A 12,137-nucleotide genomic window follows, 5' to 3' on the forward strand; every position below is an offset into this window, starting at 1 on the left:
CCCCCTCTCCTCCTTCCCCCCCAAGTCCTAGTCCAACTAGGGAAGGGGGGGAGTCCTACTCCCGGTGGGAGTAGGACTCCTCCGGCGCGCCTTCTCCTAGGGCCGGCCGCACCCCCCCTTGCTCCTTTATTTACGGGGGCAGGGGGCATCCCAGAACACACAAGTTGATCTACGGATCGTTCCTTAGCCGTGTGCGGTGCCCCCCTCCACCATATTCCACCTCGGTCATATCGTCGCGGAGTTTAGGCGAAGCCCTGTGCCGGTAGAGCATCATCATCGTCACCACGCCGTCGTGCTGACGGAACTCATCCCCGAAGCTTTGCTGGATCGGAGCCCGGGGATCGTCATCGAGCCGAACGTGTGCTGAACTCCGAGGTGCCGTACGTTCGGTGCTTGGATCGGTCGGATCGTGAAGACGTACGACTACATCAACCGCATTTTCATAACGCTTCCGCTTACGGTCTACGAGGGTACGTGGACGAACACTCTCCCCTCTCGTTGCTATGCCATCACCATGATCTTGCGTGTGCGTAGGAAATTTTTTGAAATTACTACGTTCTCCAACATCATGGCCCTGCTATCATACATGCATGGTGTCCTCTTCGGGGTTAGTATCACCGCTGTGTCCCTTGCATTGCATGCATGCATCGCCCGACTTTCAGACACCTTCAGAGAAGATTAAAGTCTGGTAGAAAAATGAGAAACTCCGGAGTTATTGCATTGGATTATATCCAAACGACTAAAAATCTGGCAGATCCTTTTACTAAGGGTCTATCACGTAATGTGATAGACAATGCATCAAGGGAGATGGGTATGAGACCTACAATATGAGTTGTTCACAGTGGTAACTTAGTCTATGTGATTGAAGATCCGTGAATTAGATGTGGAAGACAAGCTGTTGTTCAACTGAGAGGAGAGTATCCTTACTGTTAACAATACCACTCCATGAAGATGCAATACTATCCTAAGTCTACATGGCAGGTTGATGTATATCCTAATATGTTCTAAGTGGCTCATTGAAGCAGAGATGTTGTCCTGCAGAACATCTTATGAAGAACACACCTATATGAGTCTGATTGTTAAACGTCGCAATCTATGAGAGTAGGGTTCTCTCTAGTAAACTCATGAAAGGTCTCGGAGTATGACGCATAAGCTCCACCCGCGGGGAAGACCCACGGTAGCCACGTATCGGTCAAGGCTTTATGTAAAGCTAGATTCACAGAAAACTGGCAGTTCAAGGCCCAGTCCACTGTTCAGGTTGCTTACTAGTGTAGCATAGAGTTCTAGGTGGAAGTTGAACTTAGCAGTCTCCACTGGAGTACCGGTATATAGAACAGTGTTTTGGAACCAAAGAAAAAATTTGTGTGCCTCTGGGATCTGGTGGGGGATTGCTGGAATTTTGTCTATTTTTGGTCAAGCCGAATAGCGGTTTCAGAAATTCCTAATAAATCCTAGAGGCCCACGCATCCCATTCGTGCAAGGCAAGATGCGGAACTAAAGTTTAGTACCACATTGCTAGTTTAGAGGGAGTTGGACCTCTTTATAAGGGAGGTTCCTTCCCCACATGCATGAGGATGAGAACAAGAGGGACATCCACGCGCGCTCCTCCTCCGCCACCCGCCACGCCATGCCACGCCATGACGCGCTGTGGGTTGCGGGAATGAGCCGAGCTGATGTCAAATTTTTTGCCACGCACGACAGGTATACGAAAGGTCACGCGGGAGTTGAAACGTTTTTCTGTAGTGGACACTGAATCCAAACGGCTCGCCTCTTCGGCTGAAGTATGTTCATTTCGTCTCCCTCGTTCCCTTCATCTCCCGGCGCAGCCTCTCGCCTCCTTCAGTTGCGCCAATAAAAGGGAGGTCGCTCCTCTCAGAGAGACACAACAGAAGACTCTCTTCCTCTCGCCACCGAGTTCTTGAACACTGGCTACTGCCACGATCTTTCCCATCCCGGCTTGTGGCATGCACCGTGAGTCGGGACAGTAGGCCTCCGAAACCGCACTTCTTTGAGTCCTGTATGGAAAAAGGGTGATAAGGTTTTTGGAGAGAGCTCCACACAACTACTGACTTCTTCATCACGGACGCCTCGGACTCCGACAACTTCTTCCCCGACATCGACAACCTCCTCGACGACATGGCTGGTGAGGACACCGACCCCAAGTCCAGTGCTACTGTTGCTGCTGATGTCCCGTACGTGTTTTTATTTTTCCCATTAGAGGTCCTTCCTGAGTTCCTTGTTCTAGTGTTTGCTCTAGATATGTTCGGTTCTAGTTTATATTGGCAGATGTTATTTCTCTTCTCTCTGCCAGATCGCATGACTTGTTTTATTTCTGTTATTTTAGTCATGCTTTATCTAGGTAGCTAGGGTTTTTGATGCCGTAGATGGAATATCACATAGTCTAGTGTGTATTATCATCGTCCTCTTGTGTTGAAATAAAGAGAGGATAGATGGGTACCAACCGCCATTGGCATGAGGTGACAGGCAGCATCTCCCTCTGCTATTAGTACTCGGAAGGAGGATGTGGCACAGGCCCCGTACGTGCTCGTACACGATTACTTTCCCTCAAGAGCTATCACGCAGTCGTCGATCCGGCTGAGTACTTTCCGGCCGTATGTTGACTGCACGACGATAACTTTGTATCCGGCGAGATACACAAGACACTAGCCAAGCAGCTGGATCGATTCTTAGACTAGCTAGCTTGTGCACGCGCTTGACAGTACGACCGGACATGCACACGCGAGAACCGGTCGACTTGATGGCCACACGACCCTGTCGGTCCTGTTAATTACTCCCTCCGTTCTAAAATAAGTGTCTCAACTTTGTATTAACTAGTAGCTAGTAGATTTATCAGCTAGTATAAAGCTGAGACATTTATTTTGATACGGAGGGAGTAATTTGTATTGATCTGAGTTTACAAGGGCAGGTTACACGTACATATATAGCATCAATAGCTAGCCTATAGGAAACCTATTCGGTGATTGATTCGTGTTCTAGCAGGACTACGACAACGTGGTTATTTCCATCAGAGGAAGATTGTGTGTCAGGCCCCAAGTCGAGACGACCTGACGCTTCGGACCACATGCTACTGCCAAATGTTGAGAGTCCAGAAAACAGAGCAAAAGCAGAGGAAGCTAACTACACGCAATATTCAGACTTCAGAAAGCAGAGCAAAGCATAGGGAGCAGAGCTACAGGCAAGCACAACTGCAATCTCTGTCAGTTCTGATTGTCCACTGCCTTCTGCCTTGAGAAAGATCGCTGATGACCAGAGTGAGGTCCACAAAGATGAAGTCACTGGAGCATCCAGTTTGCAATGCATGCCCTGCGCCCAAGAGATAGACCGAATTAACGGTAGGCTCACAGCTCAGCTACATGCCGACATATATATAAAAAGAGTGTGAAAATTCAGTCAGAGAGATTCCGTAGCAAATTCAGAAGGCATGTGCCATATTTGACCTTACCTGTGCTAGTGATCAACAACTACTCGTCCCAATTTCAGTAGAAGAATGGCCCGCACTTTTTGTTGCACCCAGCCTATTAATTACATCCTGGATATCTGGTCTTCTCGTCGGGTTAGATTCAGTGCACTCTAACGCTATCTCAGTGCATACTCGTAGTTGTAGCAGTTGTGTGTGTAACTCTGATTTCTCCAATCTGTTTCTCCAACTCTCAAGTACCTGTGAAATTGCCATCATGTGTCATTCTTCATGAAAAAGAACAACGTATATTTCTAAATACTACTCTACAGCTATACATAACTAAGATAATCCTAGCTAAATGAGGAACGTTTCTTCCATAGGAAATGGTGTGTACAATGAGAGTCTACCGACCTACAATATGTTAAACTGTGGTAGCAATCCTGTTACTTTCTTGGACAACGACGATGTATCATGCTAGTACGAGCGACGTAGGGCTTCACATTGGCGTCGACGTATACGTGTACTCCTCAGTTTTCTGTTCTCCAACGATTCTTTTTTAATATGCATTGCATATATCCTATGCAGTCTCACCTAAAGACACCATGTTGTCTCATACTTGTAATACTCTTTCATAGTGAAGTAATGAATTTGTGTTTGTGTTTTCCCCTTAAGTGTTTCCTCACACTTGTAAAAATCACTCTTTGGTTGCCTCTAGATTTATCTCTTTTTTGCTAACACTGTGTAACACTGCGTTCGGATGTCTGAATTAGGGCCTTCGAATTGGATATGGTATTGGCTACCTGCCAATTCAGGCGTTTGGATGCATACTGAATCGAGGGAACGAAAACGGGTCCAATACAGAGCCGAAATTTCATCCACGCGCGTAGCCCTCCCGTGATACAAAGCTCTTTGCCTCCGATTTCACTCGAATTGACCTAGTCCCGCAAAAGATAACGTTTGGAGACAGGCTCGCTCCCGACCTGCCCCTTTCCTCCCCGCGCGAGACGGCTGGAGCCACCGACGGCGCAGGTATTCATCCTCACCCCCCGCCATGGACCTCCTCCCCCTCCTCTCTCCGGCGGCGGCGGAGCTTCAAGCCCCCGCGGCTGCTGCCCTTTTCCCTCCCCTGCAGCGCTCCTTCCTCTGCCGCCCGAGCCGGCGCAGCCCTGGATCTGGCCTGTGTCGCTCGTCGGCGCGGCCTCCATCCCTTCCAGCTCGCTGGCCGGAGCGCCTTCCATCCCGGCCATCTTGCTCCGGCGCAAGCCCTCCATCCTGCCTATCTTCTTCATCCCCTTATCCTCTGCCATCTTCTTCCCCTTCCTCTTCCATCTTCTTATTCCACTCCCCTGTACCCCCTTCTTTCTTTTCAGTTGTTCTGTTCTTCCCCTGCTGTCCATGTCCAACATGTTATGTTCTTCCCTTGTTCTGCTCCAATGAATTATTAAAGCCCATGTTCATTTTTTGTAGGTGTTGCTGATAAGTGGAACCCCGGGAGGCTGAGTTAAGGTATGAGCTGCATGGTTATGTGACTAAAAGTTGTGTGCTAGTCATGCTGATTGAGATCTTATGCTAGTCATGTTGATTGAGATTTTGTGCTAGTCATATTGATTGAATGATGCATGGTTATGTGACTAAAAATTGACATGATGTGTATAACTGTAGTTGTATCATGTCTCATCTGGAATTGATTGCTTCCATTACCGAAGAAAACAAAAGAAGAAAGAGAAAAAGGATTATTATGACAGCCATGTATGTTGAGTCAGTGTGTCTTGGGCTAGCGTATCTTAGTACGCAGAGGGCACCGAAGAGTTTGGGCTGCTTTAGTGATGAAGAGCAGCGATATGGTCTTCGGAAGTATTTGCTGAAGGAAATGTACAATGGGTCAGAAATCACTTGCTATGATGAGTTGCGACTAACAAAAAGAAACTTTCATGCTTTGTGCACGATGTTACGCGAGAAGTGTGGTCTCATTGATAGCATATATGTGACTGTAGAAGAAAAGGTTGCTATGTTTTTATTGGTTGTTGGACATGGTATTAAAATGAGGATCCTGCGGGGCACTTACAAGCGTTCATTAGACACTATCAGTAGGCACTTCTCTTCCGTGTTAACAGCCATACTTTCCCTAAGTGGGGAGTTTATCAAGCTTCCCAATCCATCTGTCGAGCCTCCGGATGATTACAAATGGAAGTGGTTTGGCAATGCATTGGGAGCACTAGATGGGTGTCATGTTGATGTTTCTGTTGTTCCATCTGACCAAGGAAGGTATAGGAACAGAAAGCAAGCAATCACCACTAACATGCTAGGTGTGGTTGACTGGAACATGAAATTTCTTTATGTTCTACCTGGCTGGGAGGGATCTTCATCTGACTCGAGAGTGTTGCGTGATGCAATGAGAAATAATCGTCAAGATGCATTTGTTGTACCGCAGGGTATGATTATTTCTCTTGACATTTATTTTCTTCCCCATGTAATTGTTAGCTAATTTTAATTGCTCCACCATAGGAAAGTATTACTTAGTGGATGCTGGCTACACCAATGGGCCGGGCTTTCTTGCTCCATTCCGATCGACTCGGTACCACTTGAAAGAGTGGGTTGCAAGTCAACAACAGCCCCAAACTTCTAAAGAGCTCTATAACTTGCGTCATTCTCGTGCTAGAAATGTTGTGGAGAGAACTTTCGGGTTGTGGAAGAAAAAATGGGCCATACTAAGAGTTCAATCTTTCTTTGATATAAAGGACCAGGTAACAAAAGTTAAAGTGATGTTACTTATGGATAGTGATGACATGCTGATTGTGAATCTAATTTTGTGCAGATTCGAATTATTAATGCGTGTTGTGTGTTACACAACTTTGCAAGGGATAGGCAACATGTGATGGATGATCTATTGCTTCCAGAAGTTGACCATGAACTAGATGATTTGGAACTTGAGACGGGGGATGACGCTAACTTAATTACATCTGTTGAAGTCACAAATGAATGGACCAACTTTAGGCAAAACTTTGCAGATGACATGTATGCTGAGTACCTTGTGAGGCATGCAGAACTAGAGATGTAGTAGCTTGATGATGGTAGTCTCATTTTGTGTAGTAGCTTGATGATGGTGGACTCATTTTGTGTAGTATCTAGATGATGGTGGTCTCATTTTGTGCAGTCGCTTGCTGGATATCTTTTGTGTGATAGCATAGGTGGCTGTGATGATGCCTTGTGTTGTACATGCATCACCTTCCCATATATATGATAGTGTTTCTCTAAAATTTTCACTTTCATGTACCATTTATTTATGCATAATCTTGATCCAACATGCTGTTTTTCTTTGTGCATATTTTTTTTTGTTTGTAGCACCATGGCTGAAGGAGTTGTAAGGAGGAATTACACCACATGGGATGATGAGATGGATGGTGCACTGCTTGAGGTGCTTGTTGATCATCACAACAATGGCGACCATTCACAAAATGGATGGAAACCACATGTGTATTGTGCAGCCATAAGGAATGTGAAGGAGAAGTGCAACAAGAATATCACAAAGGACAACATTTTGGGAAGGCTTAGAACTTTCGACAGGTACTATGAAGTCATTACCAAGATACTTTTCCAAAGTGGTTTTGGGTGGGATTGGGTGAATCATAAGCTATCAATGGATAGTGATGATGTCTGGATCAAATATGTGGAGGTAACCATCATAATATGCACATTCATGTTTACCCTTTTAGTATGTCACATAATAGGACAGCAACTTTACTCTTCGCTTGTGTGTATTTTGCAGGCTAATAAGAAAGAGAAAGGATTAGCTTCCTACAAGACCAAAGTAGTGAAGCATTGGGAGTCCATATCTATCATATATTCAAAAGATCATGCCAATGGTGAAGGTGCGATGACTGGTGCTGAGACTACTGCAGATCCAGAAGCAGAACCAATAGAAATCTCTCCAGAAGTGGCACCAAAGAGGCAACGAACAGGTGAGTCCATTATGTGCATGATTGGAGAAATGAGGGCTACTTTCAAGGATGCTTTGAAGACAACTGATCCACTTCCACTGCCAAAAGCTACCACTCCTGCTGCAATTCTTGCTGCACTTCAGTTGATACCAGACTTGGCAGAGCCAGACATGTTGCGATCATATGGGAAGCTGATTCTTAATGAGCGTTTGTTTGAAGCTCTAATGGAGTTGCCCATGGAAATGAGGAAGGCCTGGCTGTTAGTGTTGCCTTAAATTTATTCAAATGTTGCTTTTCAGCTTGTCTTGTTTAACTACTTGAACCTATTTGAACTAGTGCGGTGATGTTAAATTTAGAACTATGTGTTGTTGTTGTTGAGAATTTGGAAACTACATATCCGAACTACGTGTTGTTATATGTGCTCTGGTTAAAAATTTGCACTCTGTTCGCATAATTATTGTTGTTGTTGTTAGAAATTTATCACTGTTCCTATTCATGTGTGAATATTATTTGGTGTCGTCATGCCTTTCTATCTAGAATATATATTTGTTCATTTTTATTGCTATATAATAATTCAATTATACTCACAAATTGTACAGATTTGATTTGATGCATAAAACACAAAGCATATGCAATTCCACAGTATGTCATCCGAACATGATTTGGTATTGAGATTCCATGGCCCAATTCCATGAGCAACCGAACACGTGAATTTGTATTCATGTCCATTACAGTTTCCTCTCCGAATTGGAAATGAAACCAATTCAATACAGAGGTATCGAGTACAGACATCCGAACACAGCGCAATCTGTTTCTCCAACTCTCAAGTACCTGTGAAATTGCCATCATGTGTCATTCTTCATGAAAAAGAACAACGTATATTTCTAAATACTACTCTACAGCTATACATAACTAAGATAATCCTAGCTAAATGAGGAACGTTTCTTCCATAGGAAATGGTGTGTACAATGAGAGTCTACCGACCTACAATATGTTAAACTGTGGTAGCAATCCTGTTACTTTGTTGGACAACGACGATGTATCATGCTAGTACGAGCGACGTAGGGCTTCACATTGGCGTCGACGTATACGTGTACTCCTCAGTTTTCTGTTCTCCAACGATTCTTTTTTAATATGCATTGCATATATCCTATGCAGTCTCACCTAAAGACACCATGTTGTCTCATACTTGTAATACTCTTTCATAGTGAAGTAATGAATTTGTGTTTGTGTTTTCCCCTTAAGTGTTTCCTCACACTTGTAAAAATCACTCTTTGGTTGCCTCTAGATTTATCTCTTTTTTGCTAACACTGTGTAACTATAGGGATCAGTTAGCATGCAAGGGCAATCTAGCACATCTGACGAAGGTAACATGTTATAGTTCTAATATTAGGGTCATTCAGATTGTAATATATGATAACACATGCAGATATGTAATATGGTAACACATCGCTATTCCCATACAGTTGAAAAAGTATTGTTTTCTTGACAATAGAAGAAAATATGTTTTGATTATTTTGCAACTAATTTGTGCTTTGCATTACTGTCAGCTAGAAGAACGATTATACAAAGTAATGTCACATCATAATTTTGAAACCAAGCCTTTATATTGGGACGAAATTTTCTTACATTTTCAATATAAGGATAGCTCTTCTTTCCTGTTAGTATCTCTGTGATTATAATACCAAGACTCTACATATCTGACTTGAATGTGATATGTCCACCACGATAGAATTCTGGTGCCAAATAACCCCTGCATGAATATTTATATAATATAATCGATCAATGGGAAAAGGGATATACATGCAGCCATATGTAACCGAAAAAAAGAGCTTCCAAGGGTTATAGCAAGCTTACATAGTTCCAAACACTTTTGAAGTAATAACCCGACTTTGCTTTTCATCGAAGCACCTCGAGAGACCAAAATCAGCGATTTTCGGTGTCATATTATCATCTAACAATATGTTTTCTGGTTTTAGATCTAAATGAACGATGTGCATTTTGTGAAGATGATATAAACCAGCACAAACTCCATTGATAATTTCATAGCGCTCTCCCCATTGAAGTCCGCCTGATGCATCTACAGAATGGGGAGGACAAAATTGGTTTAGTATGTATTTGAGATACTTAAAGTCCTTAGTCATTGAACTCTAAATACATCAATTATTGTACGAAATACGTGCTACATGATCCTACCTGTGATTTGCTTGTCAAGGCTCCCTTTAGGTTGATATTCAAAACAGAGTAACCTTTGTCATAAGTCAGCCAAGACAAGCTTTCCGTGACATTTTACCATTTCCCCTTGTGTGTCGGAGCAATATCCCAAGAACCGTACTATGTTTTTATGCTTTGCCTTCACCAAACAACGAATCTCTTTGGTAAATTTCTTCTCATCAATATCAACCGTTCCGAAAAGCTTCTTCACAGCAATTGTTCCATTCCCAAGCATTCCCTATAACCGCAACATGATTTGTCCACACAACTTAGATTTTCAGATAAACCGGCGCCTAGACAAGGGTAGCTGAGAGTTATCATAATCGTACCTTATAAACAGTTGCAAAGCCACCATACCCAATTTTTTTGTCATCAGAGAAACCACTGGTGATGTGTTGAAGAAGTAATAACGGCAGCGGCTTTGGTTCTGCACTTTCATCAAACATCATGTGCTCCAGTTGACTTCGTGCGGTAATATGACGATCCATCTGCAGCTACAAAACAAAATACACAGAAAACAATAAAGAGTGCATTACTTAGGCTTTGCCCCTAGGTAGATTACTCAGTGATCAATAAAGAGTGCGGTAGTATCAATGATCACTAGACTTTAGAGTGAGAAAATTTACAAAACAACACTTTTAACATGTCACAATTGATAAAACAGCAACTTATAGTATATATTTAACAAAACTGAAAGTACACTTAGAAAAAAGTATAACTCTCTGAAATGGTTAATAAAAAGCAAAATAATATGGTAGGTTTAACTAAATAAATGCAGCCTTCTGCTACATAAGCTCGGAGTAGAGTTATACAAAGATAATTACTTTCCAAATAGAAAAAAAATGGATTCCCAGTCCATGACGGGAATAACTGTGAAAACCATAATAACTGGACAAACCATGCTTGTATAGGCAAGTGTTTCTCTATCCCACAACCAGCATTAAGCTAGCATTAAGATAGTTTTGAGAAGTATTATGTATGCAACCAGTTCTTGGTAAATTGTTGGATATTATAGAGTTTCCAATTTCACGCAAGTTGAATATTTGGGAACATATATATCCAGCACACCTGAGAGTAGCCTCGGGATTGCGTGATATTGAACGCCAAGGTTGTGTTGTCAATGCCTTCCATGCAATATAACATGGGTAATAGATTATGATTTTCTTTACATCGGGTGAACCATGGTCCTTCCATACATGATATTTCCTGCATGTAAAGAACTATCTGCACATCAATGTTAAAACTATATTATGGCACGAAATTGCAACTCTGATATTTATTGGTTAATTATATTGTCCAGTTGAGGGGAAGAGTACCTCTGATCTGTTCTTCCTGGTGGTGACATGCAAAGCTAAGGCACCTTTCTTGTCGGGTAGCATAAGTATGGCCGGATCAGCGTCGACGATTGCTTTAAGAACCGCAACGCTGGTTCCCTTAGCTGCCATGTGCAATGCAGTCTGTCCTTTGTTATCAGCCCTGCAAGCAAGCTGATGATCGTATTCGAGCAAAGCCTTAACTATTTCAACATGCCCCTGACGGGCAGCAAAATGCAATGCATTCTTTCCGTCCGCCTTTGATAATTTAACCAAGTAAGGATCTAGCTGTAGCAGAAGGTTCACTACTTGGACGTGGCCTCTGATCGCCGCACTTATTAGAGGAGTCACACCTGATCGGGTAGACGTGAAGCAAAGGTATGGATCATGATCCACGAGTACCTTCACAACATCTATAAGCAATTTCAGTCACATGTCCATCTTTATTTACACCACAAAAATATACAGTAAAGATGGAAAAAACATGAATGGTTGACTAATGCTTACTCATTAGCTGGTGAAGGTAATGTCAGGCTGTAGTTACCGTAAGAGCATTTCTATTTTAAAACCAATAACATGGTAGGATTTGTGGAGAATCAATCATCACATAGTAGATAAAGTAAACACATACTGGGAAGAAAATAAAGATTTATGCTACGAAAGTGTCTGTGAGTGCTCACCTAGGTGGCCTTCCAGTGCAGCGACGTGTAGAGCACTGAATCCTGATCTGTTCGTCCTGGAAAGGCTCTCCTTGTCGGAGTGCTTGAGCAGCTCGACGACGATGTCGATGAACCCTCCGCCAGCAGCAAGGAGCAGCGCGGTCTCCTGCGCCTTATTGGGCTCGTTAACCAGGGCAGCATGGATTTCCGCCACCTCGTATTCGAACTCGTCCCCGGTGGAGGTGGCGGCCAGCTGCGCGTACATTTCGGCGATGACCTGGTGTACAGCGTCGAGGTCCCCGTGCTGCGCGGCAAGGTGGAGCTGCGTGTTGTTGTGCTGGCGCGTGACATGCTTGACGTAATTCTTTAGCCCCACCGCATGGTCCATCTGCAGCAGACAATAAAAAGGTAGGCTATTGGACTTGGCCCCCAGTTTGATTACTGAACTAAAATGGAAGACAGCGTAAATTTCATGGCATTGAACTTCTTTCTATAAAGTATGGTAACACCTTTAAGAAAACATTTCACATCACTACACTTTAAAGTGACACAATGTGCGGTACGTCGCTTTTAATGTATCACATTTCATGAA

At 43.3% G+C, this 12,137-nt stretch overlaps 2 protein-coding genes and 1 pseudogene across 3 annotated transcripts; 2 read left to right on the forward strand and 1 right to left on the reverse strand.

The window, feature by feature from the left end:
- Nucleotides 1–3,190: 3,190 nt before the first annotated feature.
- LOC119284418 lies at nt 3,191–10,082 on the reverse strand (annotated as a pseudogene).
- On the forward strand, nt 4,370–7,762 carry LOC119288404. 2 transcript variants are annotated; one of them, XM_037568026.1, is made up of 4 exons: nt 4,370–4,450; nt 4,889–4,927; nt 6,764–7,094; nt 7,188–7,762. In XM_037568026.1, exons 3-4 carry the CDS (start codon nt 6,768–6,770, stop codon nt 7,632–7,634), a joined length of 774 nt encoding a protein of 257 aa, XP_037423923.1. In that variant the 5' UTR covers nt 4,370–4,450; nt 4,889–4,927; nt 6,764–6,767; the 3' UTR covers nt 7,635–7,762. The 2 variants fall into 2 exon arrangements, with proteins under 2 accessions (XP_037423923.1, XP_037423922.1); XM_037568025.1 differs by lacking the exons at nt 4,370–4,450; nt 4,889–4,927 and having other exon boundaries at nt 6,175–7,094.
- LOC119288403 (protein ALP1-like) lies at nt 5,100–6,502 on the forward strand. Its single transcript, XM_037568024.1, has 3 exons — nt 5,100–5,853; nt 5,927–6,165; nt 6,237–6,502. Exons 1-3 carry the CDS (start codon nt 5,160–5,162, stop codon nt 6,477–6,479), a joined length of 1,176 nt encoding a protein of 391 aa, XP_037423921.1. The 5' UTR covers nt 5,100–5,159; the 3' UTR covers nt 6,480–6,502.
- Nucleotides 10,083–12,137: the final 2,055 nt, after the last annotated feature.

Source organism: Triticum dicoccoides, chromosome 4A (genome assembly GCF_002162155.2).
Source record: "Triticum dicoccoides isolate Atlit2015 ecotype Zavitan chromosome 4A, WEW_v2.0, whole genome shotgun sequence".
NCBI classification, from domain to species: domain Eukaryota; kingdom Viridiplantae; phylum Streptophyta; class Magnoliopsida; order Poales; family Poaceae; genus Triticum; species Triticum dicoccoides.

Coding starts and splice junctions, on each gene's coding strand:
- LOC119288403 (XM_037568024.1), top strand. CDS start 5,160: ATGACAGCCATGTATGTTGAGTCAGTGTGTCTTGGGCTAGCGTATCTT. Junction 5,854..5,926: donor TGCATTTGTTGTACCGCAGG/GTATGATTATTT, acceptor GCTCCACCATAG/GAAAGTATTACTTAGTGGAT. Junction 6,166..6,236: donor TCTTTGATATAAAGGACCAG/GTAACAAAAGTT, acceptor AATTTTGTGCAG/ATTCGAATTATTAATGCGTG.
- LOC119288404 (XM_037568025.1), top strand. CDS start 6,690: ATGTACCATTTATTTATGCATAATCTTGATCCAACATGCTGTTTTTCT. Junction 7,095..7,187: donor TCTGGATCAAATATGTGGAG/GTAACCATCATA, acceptor TGTATTTTGCAG/GCTAATAAGAAAGAGAAAGG.